Consider the following 14589-nt stretch of genomic DNA (forward strand, 5'->3'; position numbering starts at 1 on the left):
ATCTTGGTTGTTTTTTAAGCGCGAATCAACATAATATGGAGCAATGATACACAATAATTCCGTTTGAATAAAGACCATTAATGGAGATTTAGGCAAGCTGTTTTTAACTTCCTAATACTTCGAGGCTGCGGAGTGTGCGTTTGGTTTGCTTCAGTTTCTCAGTACAAAAACACATAGTTATTCTTTTGCATCAAGATCTTAGAAATAGGAACCTGTGGGAGGGGGGCACAGGAGGCATGATTTAGCGCCTTTTGTAGCAAACAGAGGTGCCCTCTTTGCCTTCATGTGCTCGCTACTCTCACAATGGTATCATAGGCATATCACCAGTAGATGCTTTCAATTATGGAAAACCTCTTTTGAAAGTGTATTATATCCCAGGCTCTAGGGGCATTAATTTTTTATCCCTACCCCTTTCAAGCAAACTTCTGACAGAAAGTGTTACGGATTTATAATTGCATGTGTTTTAGAAATTATCCTACAAAAACGGGCAAATTTGCCAGGTATAGTTACAATGGACGAAAATAGATTTAACTTTTTTCAGCCTCTGAAGGATAAATTTATGATGGAACTCTTGTGTGTAACCAGAAGCAATGGATTATAATGGCTCAATGGGTATGCTGCTTTAATGCAAACCTAAGTTTCGAGCTTCTTGTTTGCGAGCTTCGAGCTAAATGGATTTTCAAGGTCCATTTAGTTTGATTACTTTCATCGACCATCACTGACTTTTGTTAGCCCCAGAGTTACATTTTCTTTCGCTAAATAATTGGTATGTGAAATGCATGAACTAGCAATACCTACCTATCTTTCATGACAGCTTTCAAAGGCTTTCTCAGATCAGTGAATGTAGGCCGTTCGGCAGGAAACTCATGCCAACATCTCCTCATCATATCAAGTATTCTACCATCCAAACCACTTTGCAGCCTCACATGCGGACGGAAAGGAGGCAGACATCTCCTTTGCACAAAGTGAATAACGTCTGAAACGGATAACTTAATATTATAACCTTGCTTGAAAAAATAAAATAATTTTGCCCAGAAAAAGCCATAAATTAGCCTAGGAATCAGGTTACAAAAAGCAGAGATCTCAAAAACGTCGACTCTCTACACAAAATTTTTACTGTGGCCCTTTGCTTCGTTTCTGCGATTGCAGTCATGTGGTCCATTAAAAAAAGAAAAGAAATGAGGTTTTAAAATGCAAGTATCATTTACTTTTAGGGTTAATTACCTTTAGCTGGATAGCCGTAGTTTTCATATGGCAATGTACGAGTAATGATTTCAGACAGTATTATTCCGTAGGAATACACGTCTCCAGGCTTGCTCGTCTTCTTCATTGTTACACTCAAAAGTTCTGGTGCTTTCCATAACAATTCTAAAATAAATAAACCACTGATGAAACTGGACTTAATGTGATACTCGCGTGAATATAGAGTTCACAATAATGACATGATCAGGTCTCAACAATATATCAAAATTGTCCTAATTGACTAATAGCGTTAAGAATGTGCTAATAATTCATTTAATAATTATAATGACTTGAAATCTAATAATTCATTTGGACTATCAAATAATATTGAATTGAATATAAAAAACAAGTGGTTTAGAACTGTTGTTAATATGCTAATAATATCTTTGATAACTTTATTGATAAAAATTTATTGGTCTATCTAATAATATCGATTTGGATGTTAAAAACCAGTGATCTAATAGCATTGGCAATATGGGTATAATATCTTGCATGATATGCTTGTAATATTATAATAATGGACTCTCTAATAGCACTGAATTGCATATTAAAACTAAGTTATCTATTTATGTTGGAAATATGCCAATGATATATTGGATAATTTGCTGATAGTATATTGCACTATCTGATAATATTGACTTGGATATAAAAAACCAGTGGTATGATATTATTGTCAACATATCAAACTTGCAAGAGCTTGTTGCATATTTTCAAAACGTGAAAAATAAATTTTCTTGAAAAAGCAACACAAACATCCTCCCATTTGCAAGAATCAAGCCACAAAGACTTTTTAAATCGCAAGACTGAGTTTTGACAAAAATATTGCAACAATATTTCTTAGCACAGGGACGGGTAATGGCCAAAACAAAACTGACTTTGATAAGGACATGTTGACTATTGGATTGATAACATTGTTTGATCGATACTTGAATGCCGTAACCGTCAATTGTCATTCACATACAAGTCGTACAGTATAGGAAAGTTCTCATTATGAAACATACTGTGGTACTTTTCCTCGTTAGTTGGCGTTGGCGCATGATGTCGAGTAGGCTCTTTAAAACGCTCAAGCCCATAATCAGAGATCTGACATGTCCATCTTCTGTCGACCAAGACATTGTAAGATGTCAGATTGCCCATGGGTCCTATCATTTCATGAATCTCTGCCATTCCCTAAAATAAAAAAACATAATCCAGTTGTAAAATTGCACTCAATATCAACTTTGCAGCCATGACATTCTATCTAAAGTGTTTCTGATTCAGATTTTTCTTTGTATCTAAGAAGTATCTAATTAATTCATCCTCTACTGTGCGTTGCCTACAACCTGATTCGTCACAGGAGTTTTAACTACCAGCCAAAGTATAAGACTATTGAAATTAAATATGTTTATTCATACAAACACGGGAATATTCTTAGAGGAGTTTTTCCTCTGGTCAGATTGTTTGAAAAACCACATAATATATGAATGACTACGAAAACTTACCGAGGCGATGTCCCCAGCAAAAGAAATACGAAATACCCAGTCTAGGGTGATGTCCTCATTTGCCAGTACGTCCTAAAATTAGATCAGAACGCATAAAGTATATTTTCAAAACCTGAAGTTTTACCATTTTTGAAAAGCGACGAAGAAACGAAACATATATATTCTGACTCCAGGAATTTCCTGATCGGCTGGCAGCGGATAAATCAGAAACTTACTGCATCTCACGCTTTCTGGTGGCCATTTCCCGCAACTGGACCCGGGTTAAAGTTTTATCATATATTTTATGGACCGGAATATCGAAGTCCGGATAAACGGTGGGTCGTATAATTGAATAAGTATTGTAATGAACGCTAATACCTACCCTCAAACTGCCTTTCGTACAATACGGTGAAACAACGCAGATCCTTGGAGGCTGAACAACGACTCCCAAATATGGATTGACATTTGAATGATGAATATCACGTGCCTAGAATTAAAAGCTCAATTATGCAGAATTTGTTACTGTGGCTTTCCTATTGACATCCTTACACCGATTTAGAATAAACTATAAAACCACTTAAATTAAGCTCCATGTCACTAAAGATGACGTTGAAATAGTAATTTCTTAAACTTATTAAGAAGGCAATTAATCATACTAGCAGATTACTTACTATCTAACAGATTTTGAAATTTAGAAAGCGTAAAACGAATATCTAGACACATTATTTCTGACAATGAGGAGGAGATGGCAAGAAAAGAGGAAATTAGGTCCTTTATTAAGCATTATCTATACTCTACTTACAATCTCCTCCGCAATATAAATAGATGCTACGCGAAGGTAAGAGTTCGATGACACACGATTTGAACTTTTTATAAGACTTTCGTAGAAGCAAATTTGGAAAGGTAAAGCAAGCCTTTTTAAGAAGAACAGGACACAATAACTTAAACTAAATAGATTGTTTAAATGGCAAAGAAACTTTGATGCAAAAAGTAATTATGAGACTTCTTTTGAACATTTGATGTTTTATCTGAATTTGCTTACCAACTTTATCTCCAGCAACGTCTCTCGATCCAAGTGAACTTGCCTCTTATGGAGTCGCTTGACAAAGACATTTTGATGCTACCAAAACAAGAGATATATTACAAGGTGTCCTAAAACGGACAAACACTGATACCCCAAATATCAAGTTTACATATAGCTGCATGTGTAATACAGGATTTCATTGTCAAAAGGCACGAATATAAGACATCCTCTTTAATATATGAAATATGAATGCATGACTTTTTCGGATGTCAAAACAGAAGTGTTAATAAGATTGATAAAGAATGTAAGAAAAATTACAGAATCATGATCGAGATTGTTTTTAGAGAAAATTTTTAAACGCTCGGATTAACTTACTATCTTAGGCCGAAACGAAAAAAGAGCACTATCTATCTAGCCTTGGGTGCTTTCTAAGTTCTGTAAACGCTTTCAAAAATACAGTTGGTATAACAGAATTTGTTAGAGGACTTTGAAAACACCTAAGAAATTCAAGAGTTGTTCTATTTTATATTTATATTTTATCGTTTGAACTAAGCAAATTACTGAACAAATTGGCCTTCTGAATTTGCTTTCGAACCAAATTAATAAAACGTTCAGTATGCAGAAAGGAGTGTCTGCAAATAGAGCAATCGTTGTTAATCTCAAATTTATAGCGTTAAAGGAGAACTGACACGCAAAAATAAGTTTGGCTAAAACAGTAGTTTGTGACAAGCAAATTTCGGGATCGAAAAAATTTTTTAAATCACAGTTACCGTTTTTGAAATACAGGCGTTTTAAGTTGAGAAACGACAATTGTTCCGACAACTTGAGACTCGAGGCGAAAATCGTCACGAGTGGGCGATCATCTTTGACGTCACAAGTGACATGTTCTCAGCACGTATTGTGTTTCTCTATAGAAACCTTTAGGAAAATGCTGCGGACAAATGTTTATTTTGTGCATCTGAAAGGAGCTAATTTTGCATTTTTGACACATAATTGAATTTTTCAATGGTTCGGGACTCTGAATCCGAGTTTTATTACACTGATTTCGAAACAAACGGAAAATTTCAGCCGTCTGAGTTTTTGCTACCAACCAGCGCTGCCGCTTGGGGCAGACAGTCGTTCCATGGCTCAACAGTGACGATATTATGAACAAAGAACAGACTGGAAGTACAAACTGATATGGAGTTTCTATTAAAAACATTGCTATTGCTACAATCTAAATGGGATCAGGTATCGTAAAACTAGAATTTCATTTCAGATTGAGGGGTCTTTGTCCAGACTGCTTTGTCTGTATGGCCTAATTCGCTGAAATGCCTATGATGCCCTCAACGGAACTGCAAGTTATTCACTATCAATATAGCATTCTATGATTGTTTTTCCATGTTTCAAACTCGTTAACTGTATCGTGGTATTAAATAGTAAAGGCGGGTTGAAAGTCTCACTTGTGCGGATTATATGCCATTTTCACCGGGTGTGAAGGGTTTCGGGAATTACCTTTAAGGCTGTTGAAAAATCTGGATCTACGAAAAAGGCTCTTAGCTCTTAGTCACAGAACTTGATTTCTTAGTCGAAGAAAAATGATTTTTGGTTGTCATAGGAATATCAACTGGCGCATTATCTTCTTTTGCAAACAATTTTGACTTGGGTAGGGGATAGTCTTTTTCTAGACTAGATTATTCCCTAGTATCTCAACCTCTGTTAAAATACGATAATCAAGTTCAGTGAAATTATTATTTAGTCACACTCGCAGCTCCCGTCAACCAAGGTTTTTTCTTGAATTCATATTTCTGTACCCAAAGCAGGCTGCAGGATCGCTTTTACCGCCGTCTCCACTAGATTTCGTTTGTCTTTTGGCTATTGCTTCATCCCCCCCTCCCCCATGTTGCGATTACATTTGTAATTATAAAAGTAAAAACTTTGAAGAAACGGTATCAGTTTTCAAACAAAGTGGACTCCTTTTTCACAAGCTTAGAGGGTCTTTCAATGTTTCAAAGCATGCTGGTTCGAAGATATCATGGCAAAAAAAATAAATTTTCTGTGGATATTGGCGTCCTAGCAGACATGTAGCTAAGATTTTCTAGCTTTTTTATACTTATAAATGAGATGCCTGACAATTTTTTGTCTTTTCACCGCGGACTATTTTCAATAAAACACGAAACTTCATTTGTACTTTCACCGTTGCGGTGAAAGCCTTTACAACGGCATTGTGAACATGTCACTTGTGACGTCAACCGAGAATTTTAACAACTCCTGGCGATAATCTTGTTTCCGCTTCGGGAAATTCCCGAGTCCTGGCTGTGACGTAATTGACGGATAAAAGTGCAAATATCAGAAAAACGGTGAATCTTAGAAGAAAACTTTTTCCAGATTTGAAGTCAGCGACAAATTTTGCATAGAATAAGCTAAAGTTATTTTTGCGTGTCAGTTCTCCTTTAAGGAAATACTTTTGCGCACCTTGTATAAAGCCACAAATGCGTTAATGTGATCCTTAAAAAATCGTGATGATGTTGACATTGTCACGTCTCTTTCATTTAATGAGTCATTCTGTAAAACAAACAAAAAATTAATTTGAATGAACACAACAAAGCAACATCCACACTTTTCTTCTTATTAGAACAATTCTAAAGGTATAATGAGGTTCGAATTTGGTGAAATTTTAGAATTAATTGAGAATAAATGCCAGGTTGGAATACCATCGGCAGATGGAATTTTTATTTATTTGAGCATTTTGAGGAAGCAAGACAATTTATTTGGCTCTCATTTTTGCTTTCTTGCAAAAAGTTGGAGATCAATCGTCAGATTTCAAATCTGCTAGCAAGTTTTAATTCTGAAATTGTTTGAATGATGACAAAAGACGAAGACAAGAACTTACTTTCTCGACTCTTACAAAATTCACAATTTGAAATTATTCTTAAGAATGACTAACAATTTCAGGCTCGGAATCACAAGGCTTAAGAATGAGGCTCAGCAAAAATTTAGATACTCTTGAAAAAGCGTGTGTAGGAATCTGCAAGAGCCATGACATCTGTAGTAAACAATATGAGAACTTTAAGGATGAAGGTCAGCAAAAAGTTAGGTATTCTTGATAAAAATATGTAGGCATCCCCGAGATGCATGACATATATAGTAAACAATATGAATTCGTTCACGTCAGCTGATTGCCGTAAACGTCAGGCCTTTTAAAGACGACGGCCTACCTGTAAGGAGCCGAGATCGTCCAAACTTTGGTTATCTTTCATTTGTTCAACCGAGCTTCTTTGAATGATCAAGTCTGAATAGTCCAAGAACGACCTCTTATTGTTGAAAATATCATTCTCAAAATTTCGTTTTCTGTAACCAAAAATATTTCATATTAATTATTCAGTTATCTATGAAAAAATTATAGCTACTTGCGGACAACATCGCTAACAAAGCTCGTCGTGGTTTAGAAAGACTAGATGAAGAGAGGGTTTTTGGGTGTGGTCGAACAAACTTTTTGTCAATAGAACAAAATATCAAAAGTATCTCATCGATCGTTGATAACAAGGCTTCAAATAAAAGAAAAACCTTAACACTGTTTGATATTATATTCAGCGAAATGTCAACAGAGGGGGAAACTCCCTACGTTATTCACATGGTCACCATAACTAAATGCTTCGTATCAGAATGTCTGGCTACTAAACGCTACTCTGGGGACCTTGAATTTTCTTTCTCCTTTACTCAAAGTAAGCAAAGGCGCTAGCTTTATTAGAGCCAAACTAGATCAGTTTAAATCAATTACTTAGAAAGATGCTTGACAAATTTAAAAAAAAAAAAAGTTACAAAAGTGCTTAATACGGTTGAATAATTGAGATTCTTTGATTTCTTTTGAAAATTCTTTGAATTATGGAGCTTTCTTTTTCAGTAGAGATCGAGGTTTATATTTGATCTAAATGTGAAAGTTTGTCCGCATATTTCAAAATATAACTGCATTGAATAAAATTTGGAGGTTATCAACACAAACTGGCAGTAACATATGGAAATAAACAATAACATAATTAATAACATAATAATCAATAACACATGTTTTCAAGACAAATAGACGAAATTGTACAACGAGCTGCAAAAGTATCACGAGCAAATGAGCTACTTAACTTTTGATGCTTGGGTGAAGGAAGGGATATGCATTATGCTTAGTTTTCTTTCGCTAGTAGCGTGTATATTTGCTAGAAGTCTTAAAGAATTTACTTTCACCTAGATGACGATAAACGACACTAAAGTAGAAAAAGACACCAATCATAAGATCTGCGTCCTTCACCTTAGCAATGCACTGTTTCAATCTGACTTAAAACTACCAACGATTTAAAATTCTGGAACATGTCGAGAGTACCAAATAAGAATGCAAAACTCTCTAACCTAGTATTTCTACACTGATTTATCTACTTAAGAGATATAATAACGCAAAACTCACTTGTATTTCTTGTACAAAACAACTAGGACAACCACGGTCGCGAGTGGGGCAAAAATTGCGATCAAAAGTGCCGATGTTGATGTTTCGGCCACCTCTGAAAAATGAAAAAAACCACTAGAAAATCAGAACAGACAAATAGGTTGTAAAAGCTTGCAAAAATGCTTTTTGAATACCACTGTTTTAACGCTAATAAAATTTACTGCTATTGGGTTATCCTAAACAGGGGCCTTGTCATGTGACTTTCATGTGGTGATTGTTAGTCATCATCATCAGGTACCATCTTCTATCAGAAGGTTGGCTACCATGACCCTCCAACTATCCCTATCCTCAGAATATCGTTTAGCTCTCCCAATACTTTCACACCCGCTCCATTCCTTGACATTGTCTCCCCATGTTCTTCTTTGTCTTACCCTGTCTCTTTTTCCGTCAATCATACCTTATACCTTATGATTGTTAGTAATAACGTTATATTGACAGAGATGTACTGTCATCATTATTGACATTTTCATTCTTATAATTTCTGACACTTACACAACTGGGAGAATTGCATTAACGATAATTATAAGACTTGAGTTTGATGCAAATATAAATCTAATATAAGAACACTTAGCTGTTAAACTATAGTATACATATATAATGATAATAAATATACAAGTCTAAAGTCACTTGAGAAAAGCGAGGTATAACTGTGAAAATAGGTAGCAAAAAAGAACGTACAAAATAAGACTACAAAAGAAAATAGTTGCAAAATGCTTTAGTTCATGTACACCAAATTTTACAAAGGGCATTCTTAAATTCTCTCTATATAAGTAAATTGAAAAATAAGGGCCTACTCTGGCAAGGGTCGTCCTTAAAGCCACATTTTGCTTGGTCAGGTGGAATATCCTTTGACTTTCCAGCAAAAGTGAAGTCATACGAGATAATCTTAAATTCGCTTGACGTGCCATCATAACTCGCCACTTCGATAAAGCTGTTGAGTGACAGAAAGTTTCTCACAATGAGAATTGGGACCCGGTTGCCGCGGCCATTCATCTTGACGGGACCAGAAACGCCTATAAATAAAGAAAATGCTTGCATAAAGCCGTGATCATTGAGGCAGGGTCCATCACTAGAGGCTTCGGAAGCATCTAACCCTTACTGAATAAGATATATACGAATGTTAAGGACAGTTATTTGATTCTTCGATGTTCATCTTCCCTTACTGAAAGTTTTGTTCACAAACATGTTGAGAATCAATTGGTTTTCACGGAAAACAGCATATACGAGCAACTATCTACAGCCGTTCTGCAACGATTAAAATTATAGTAGAACAGGATTTGTAAAATTATCTAAGAGAAAATTTGAGCCAGTGAAAAGAGCAGGGTAGGACTCGAGTCTGCCACCAAGGTTACTTTGCGTCGTTCCGCTACCAACTCAGCTACCCGGACAAAGAAGTGGCTTTAGTACGGAGCCTTGTGTTACAGCATGTTTGTGAAAGAGATGTAAACTGAACGAGTTAAGTTGTTTGATAATTGGAATGAAGCTTTGATTCCTAAAGATCCTTTCGAATCTCTTCTAAAGATTTCGCTGAACAGTTGTGCTTCAAAATCTAATTGACTGGCAGGTAGAAAAATTGAAAGCTGAGATATAGTCTTGTTTTCATATGTGCAGTTTAACAAACTCACCATTAAAGTCGATCTTAAATATCTCTCTTGCAATGTATTTTCCATCCCTCAGCCATGTACTTTCATTGTATGTGTTATTGATGGATGTAAAATTCAGATGAGTCATCGTCCAGTTCCGCAGTTCTTTCATTGCATCGTCATTCCCTGGCCATATACTGCTTCTGACGTCACCAGTGGTGAAGTTAGTTATGTTTCTTGAAGCCAACAAATTTGAAGTATTGGTGATGTTATCATAAATGGAGAAAACCACGTGATCAATATAGGAGTTGTGAAGGGCATTTTTCACAGCTTTCGCATAAGTGTAGACGGCATCATGGATGTAAAATGCATGCTGGTGAATCTAGACAAAACAGCGATGTTCAATATCATACCGACCTAAGATCATACATACATACATACATTGCATGTAATGTGATCGAATTGTAGAAAAGCAGTTCTTACCAAAAACAAGCACTGTCATTTCAGAGGAACTTTTTTATAAGAAAATAAGAAGATCATGGCTCAGGAAAAAATGAGGTATTCTGAGGTATATGTTAATGTGAACATGTTTTAAGCTCTCTTCTTTCCTAAAATCATTTCCATCATTAAGAAAGTCTACCAAAATTATCATTATTAGTTACATTTACATTAGCTTATTCAGTAATTTCATTAAAATCTTTTTGCAGTTTTACTCGACACATTATTTTTAAATAGTTATACAATAGTGGGTTGGACAAAGAAAAAACTTATTTTTCTTACTTTGTTTTTTGTCTAGGACCCATGCTCAATAATAATGTTGTATTTAAAATATTGAAGCGGGTATATCTTGAAATGAATTACTATTTTATGGATACAACGACTTTAAACCAAAATTGCTAACTTCTTTTCGAGGTACGGTAGCAAGACAAAGGAAACTTTAATTGATTGAAGATCCGGTTTAAAGATTGCGCTAACTAGTGATTGTATATCTATCCAGACAATTCAGAAAGTCTTCAACTCTTTCTGCTTTACGCCTTCTTGGATCCTCGAGTGGACGAGATGAAGATGCATTGGATATGTCTAATATGCTAGGCATGGTCAAGTTTAGACATCTCAATCGAGGAAAGAGGCCAGGGAAAAACCAATTGAAAGAGGCTAGGACCAGGAATTTCAGTATTAATTCTATAGTTAGGGTTCAAGGAATAAATGACGGGCACGAATTTATAGCATTTCAACGCTTCAAACTTCAGTACTCACACTTGCAACTTGGATGTAGAAAGGGTCCTTTAACAGTCGCATCTGCAGTTCGTTCTTGAATCTGTCATGTTCCACGTTGACGATAAAGCTGCTTGACATAGATTTTGTTGAGATGTCCAGCCACCCTTCAAGTAGGTTTGCAGGATACTTTGACATCCAGTTTGGCATCGATTCCCAAGTATAGAAATCCAAAGACAAAAATACATTCTTCCCTTTATACAATCCAAGCTGCTGGGCGGCTTCTGCTAACCTCATAACGTCTTCCCCCTCAACCAGAAGCAGAACGACTGAAAAAAGGTTTATTATACGATATTCAAAGTAAGTGTCTCCACCTACAGACAATTGAATGCGTGGATTTAAAATCTGGTTAGAAAAATGACAGTACGTAAATCAATACATATATTTATGTATTAAATCGTAATTAGTAATAGAAACAAAGATAGATGTATCAAATGCAGGCTAATCGTGAATTCTGAAGATTAAAAATTTTTAAATTATTTTACAGTTTACAAAACAATTAGTTTTTTCATCATTTTACAACAGCGGTAAAATGCAAAACACAAAAGCAGAACCACTTACTTCTAACATCAAGCCTCTTTACTGCCTGCATGCTTGCATGAGCTGACGACGCTGTGTGGCCAAACAGATATTCAGCAGAAACGGCAATCTCTATTTTGGCTTTCTCTAGGCCATACTTTATTGTACTTGCAGCACTGGACCATTTCTCTCCATTCCCATGGATAATCCCTATTTTCTTCCAATTCATGTTTTCAAAAAACATCACTAAAGCATTGGTAGTTGTGAGCGGAGAGGCACTCGCGTATGCCTTCAAGCGGCCAAACGTTGGGTACTTAACCTTATCGCTCATCTGTGAAGTGCTGCAACTATGTGACAGCATTGGCACATTATGATAAGTTGCTAAGAAACCGCCGGCTTTACAGCCTTCGTCGCATGACGGGCCAACAATTGCATCTACTTGGTGCCGGTATTTAAGCCTAGCGAACTCGCCAGTAGATTTCTCTCCAGTACAGCCTGATTCACCGATGACGTAATCCAGTGAAAATACATTCTTAAAGGCCACATCTTCGTTAATGCTCCTGACGGCTAGATCCACTGCTCCGTGAACAATTTTGGCAAGCGTCTTGTTTGATTGATCCAAAAGGGCGCCAATCCTCAGATGATGCACGTGAGCATCATGTATTTGACTGTGACAGATTAACTGCAGCAGCGCAACCAGCAAACAATATTGCACAGTCATTTTTCCTAGAATTATGCATCTATATCTTTTAAAGTTTGATGCCTTCAATTGATCTACAAAAAAAGAAAACAAATAATAATTGAGACGAAATCAAGACCAATTGGATATGTAGACAAATTTACTTGAGTTCAAAAACCAACAAGGCAAGAGGAACGACTCTGCTTTTGCTCATGTTACAAGAGCTATACTAGACGAGGGCAGTTTGTGGTAAAATTAATGCATTTCAAAGTTACTTTCCTGTGTGCAAGAACCCAGCATCATCTAGCTTAATTCTCAGCCTCAAAGAATCCTCCAAGGACAGGCATATATATTCGCGTCAAAGTTAATACAAAATTTGTAAATCTTTTCATGACTAATTTATCAGCAACAAGCTTCTAATCGCTAATCTAAAAACCTAGCATCTCAATTTACACAAAGCTAGAGGGATTCAAAATTGAACTGGGTAGCAAAACAGCAAGTAGCATTGAGTAGCAAAACGTTAACTTGCAAGTAGCATTGGGTTCAGTTTTACACTCTCTGTATCTCATGACATATTGTTTGGTGTGAGGAAAGAGGTGTTTAGTAATGTCAATGGAATATTTTTATAAATGTTCTGATGTTCCTGCCGTTATCCGACATAAGCATGGAGGTTCTTAATTTCATGTTTTTATACAAGACATATTCATCAGATATGCCTTTAACTACATATAATTCAATCGCATTTCAAACCCTGGAGAGGCTTCTCACTTCTCACTTCACTTCCGGAGACCCTAACAAGTTCAAAGAGAAATAAATATACCTTTTTCTAATAAAATACATTCTATTAAATCTTCATATCTACCTTTTTTCTATTGCCTGTTCAATCCTTAAAGCAATTTGATATCAGCAGCAGGATAGAAATTTCACAAGAAAAGTACGGCCTGTTTACAAAATATTCCCGAAAATTCGTTTGTATGGTAACGGAAAATAGTTTTAATCAGAAGGACACAAGTATTTGAATATGTGATTAAGCCACAAAAAGCAGGTTACAGTATTGATGGCAATAAACTTCGGAGACAAACTAGATTCACGCATTCAAAATCAAGAAAATACCACAGTGTGGGATTATTGAATAATTTATCGCCAAGACAGTGACTGTAAAGTAGACGTCTCTATCAGGATTCGAAGTGTATCAACAGCTACTTCTAATCGTCTATTTAAACGACAAGAATCTTTAAGAATAGTTGATATTTACCAAAGAAGACGAGCATCTGTCAATATTAAATCTTTTCTAAAGAGTTTATAGACTTAGTTCAAGGTAAAATGAGATCTATCAAACTTGTCATCAGTGTCCAGTGCTGATCTTAAATGGCTTAATTGTAGATGCTAATAAAATGTCTGGAAAACATCAAACTTTTGCAAAGAATCTGTCTATTCTCAAACCCGTAATCGCGTATTATTCGATTTCTAGGTGCCACTCAATCGAGCTCCAAAGAGTGATGTTGGTGTCATAGAAATATACTTCTTTGTACAAATAGGTATAACAGAAAAGTTTCCTGATGATCGCATTAAGCGTGAAACTCGGAGTAACACATATAACAGTCCTATTCTATACACCAAAAAGAGTGTAGAGCTCTGCCTATATACGTCACCGAGCACTTTATCACAAGCCGAGAAATACGTTAGGAACTTAGCCACTGCCTGCGCAGTTGCAAAATGATACTGGATGTTTAAAAAGCTGCTAATTGGGAATTTACATCCTTTTAAGCAATGGATGTTGCTTTTACTTGCATTAATCAGAATGAGAAAAAACATGCCTCAACTTCACTTGTTTACAGAGCAAAATAACACAATATTTTACTATAAGCCTGATATCAGCTCTTGCCCCCCTCCCTTTTCCAAATTTGTGTTGCAATCATATTTTAATCTCTCTTTAATTGAAAATGCATATATCCATGGAATGATGACTCTATTCATTTGGTGACAAAATTAATTTGCCTTCTCAGAGTAATTTATTCACCAGAGGAGCATCAAATAAGTTATGATTTTAAACTTGAGGTGCCAGAAGTACTTCAAAGTTGGAGAGGCATAGATAAGGAAGGGCTTTATGTCTCAGAAACAGCCGTGCATTTCTCCAAAAGTTCAAATGAGGGCACTTAAAAAAGGGGTACCTTTTCAAAAAGATAAGGGCACTTTTCTCCAAAAGACTGCAGTACATCTTCCATTGTGTTCTGAGATTTTCCCTTTCAAAGCAACATAACTATGTGTTTATTTGAGAAGGGATACAAGCTTCAATTACTCAATATCTAACAAAACAAATACATCTTTTTCTGTAAAGG

General features: G+C 35.9%; 1 protein-coding gene across 2 annotated transcripts in view; it reads right to left on the reverse strand.

Annotated features, from left to right (window-relative positions):
* Window positions 1–14589, reverse strand: part of LOC135687076 (atrial natriuretic peptide receptor 1) — a 37212-nt gene that overhangs the window by 4956 nt on the left and 17667 nt on the right. Inside the window, exons 1-14 of one of the 2 annotated variants that reach the window (XM_065203522.2) lie at window positions 13113–14475; window positions 11614–12345; window positions 11035–11321; window positions 9820–10159; window positions 8989–9207; window positions 8156–8249; window positions 6924–7056; window positions 6181–6270; window positions 3745–3822; window positions 3085–3189; window positions 2724–2795; window positions 2244–2412; window positions 1225–1368; window positions 799–976 (exon numbers count right to left, since the gene is read on the reverse strand). In XM_065203522.2, the coding sequence (XP_065059594.1) occupies window positions 799–976; window positions 1225–1368; window positions 2244–2412; window positions 2724–2795; window positions 3085–3189; window positions 3745–3822; window positions 6181–6270; window positions 6924–7056; window positions 8156–8249; window positions 8989–9207; window positions 9820–10159; window positions 11035–11321; window positions 11614–12292 (2588 nt within the window). In that variant the 5' untranslated portion in view covers window positions 12293–12345; window positions 13113–14475. Of the gene's footprint in view, window positions 1–798; window positions 977–1224; window positions 1369–2243; window positions 2413–2723; window positions 2796–3084; window positions 3190–3744; window positions 3823–6180; window positions 6271–6923; window positions 7057–8155; window positions 8250–8988; window positions 9208–9819; window positions 10160–11034; window positions 11322–11613; window positions 12346–13112; window positions 14476–14589 lie in introns of those variants that run through there. The other variant, XM_065203523.2, reaches the window with a different exon arrangement.

The sequence above is a fragment of the Rhopilema esculentum genome, chromosome 20 (genome assembly GCF_057945365.1).
Source record: "Rhopilema esculentum isolate cy_ngs chromosome 20, ASM5794536v1, whole genome shotgun sequence".
Lineage (NCBI taxonomy): Eukaryota > Metazoa > Cnidaria > Scyphozoa > Rhizostomeae > Rhizostomatidae > Rhopilema > Rhopilema esculentum.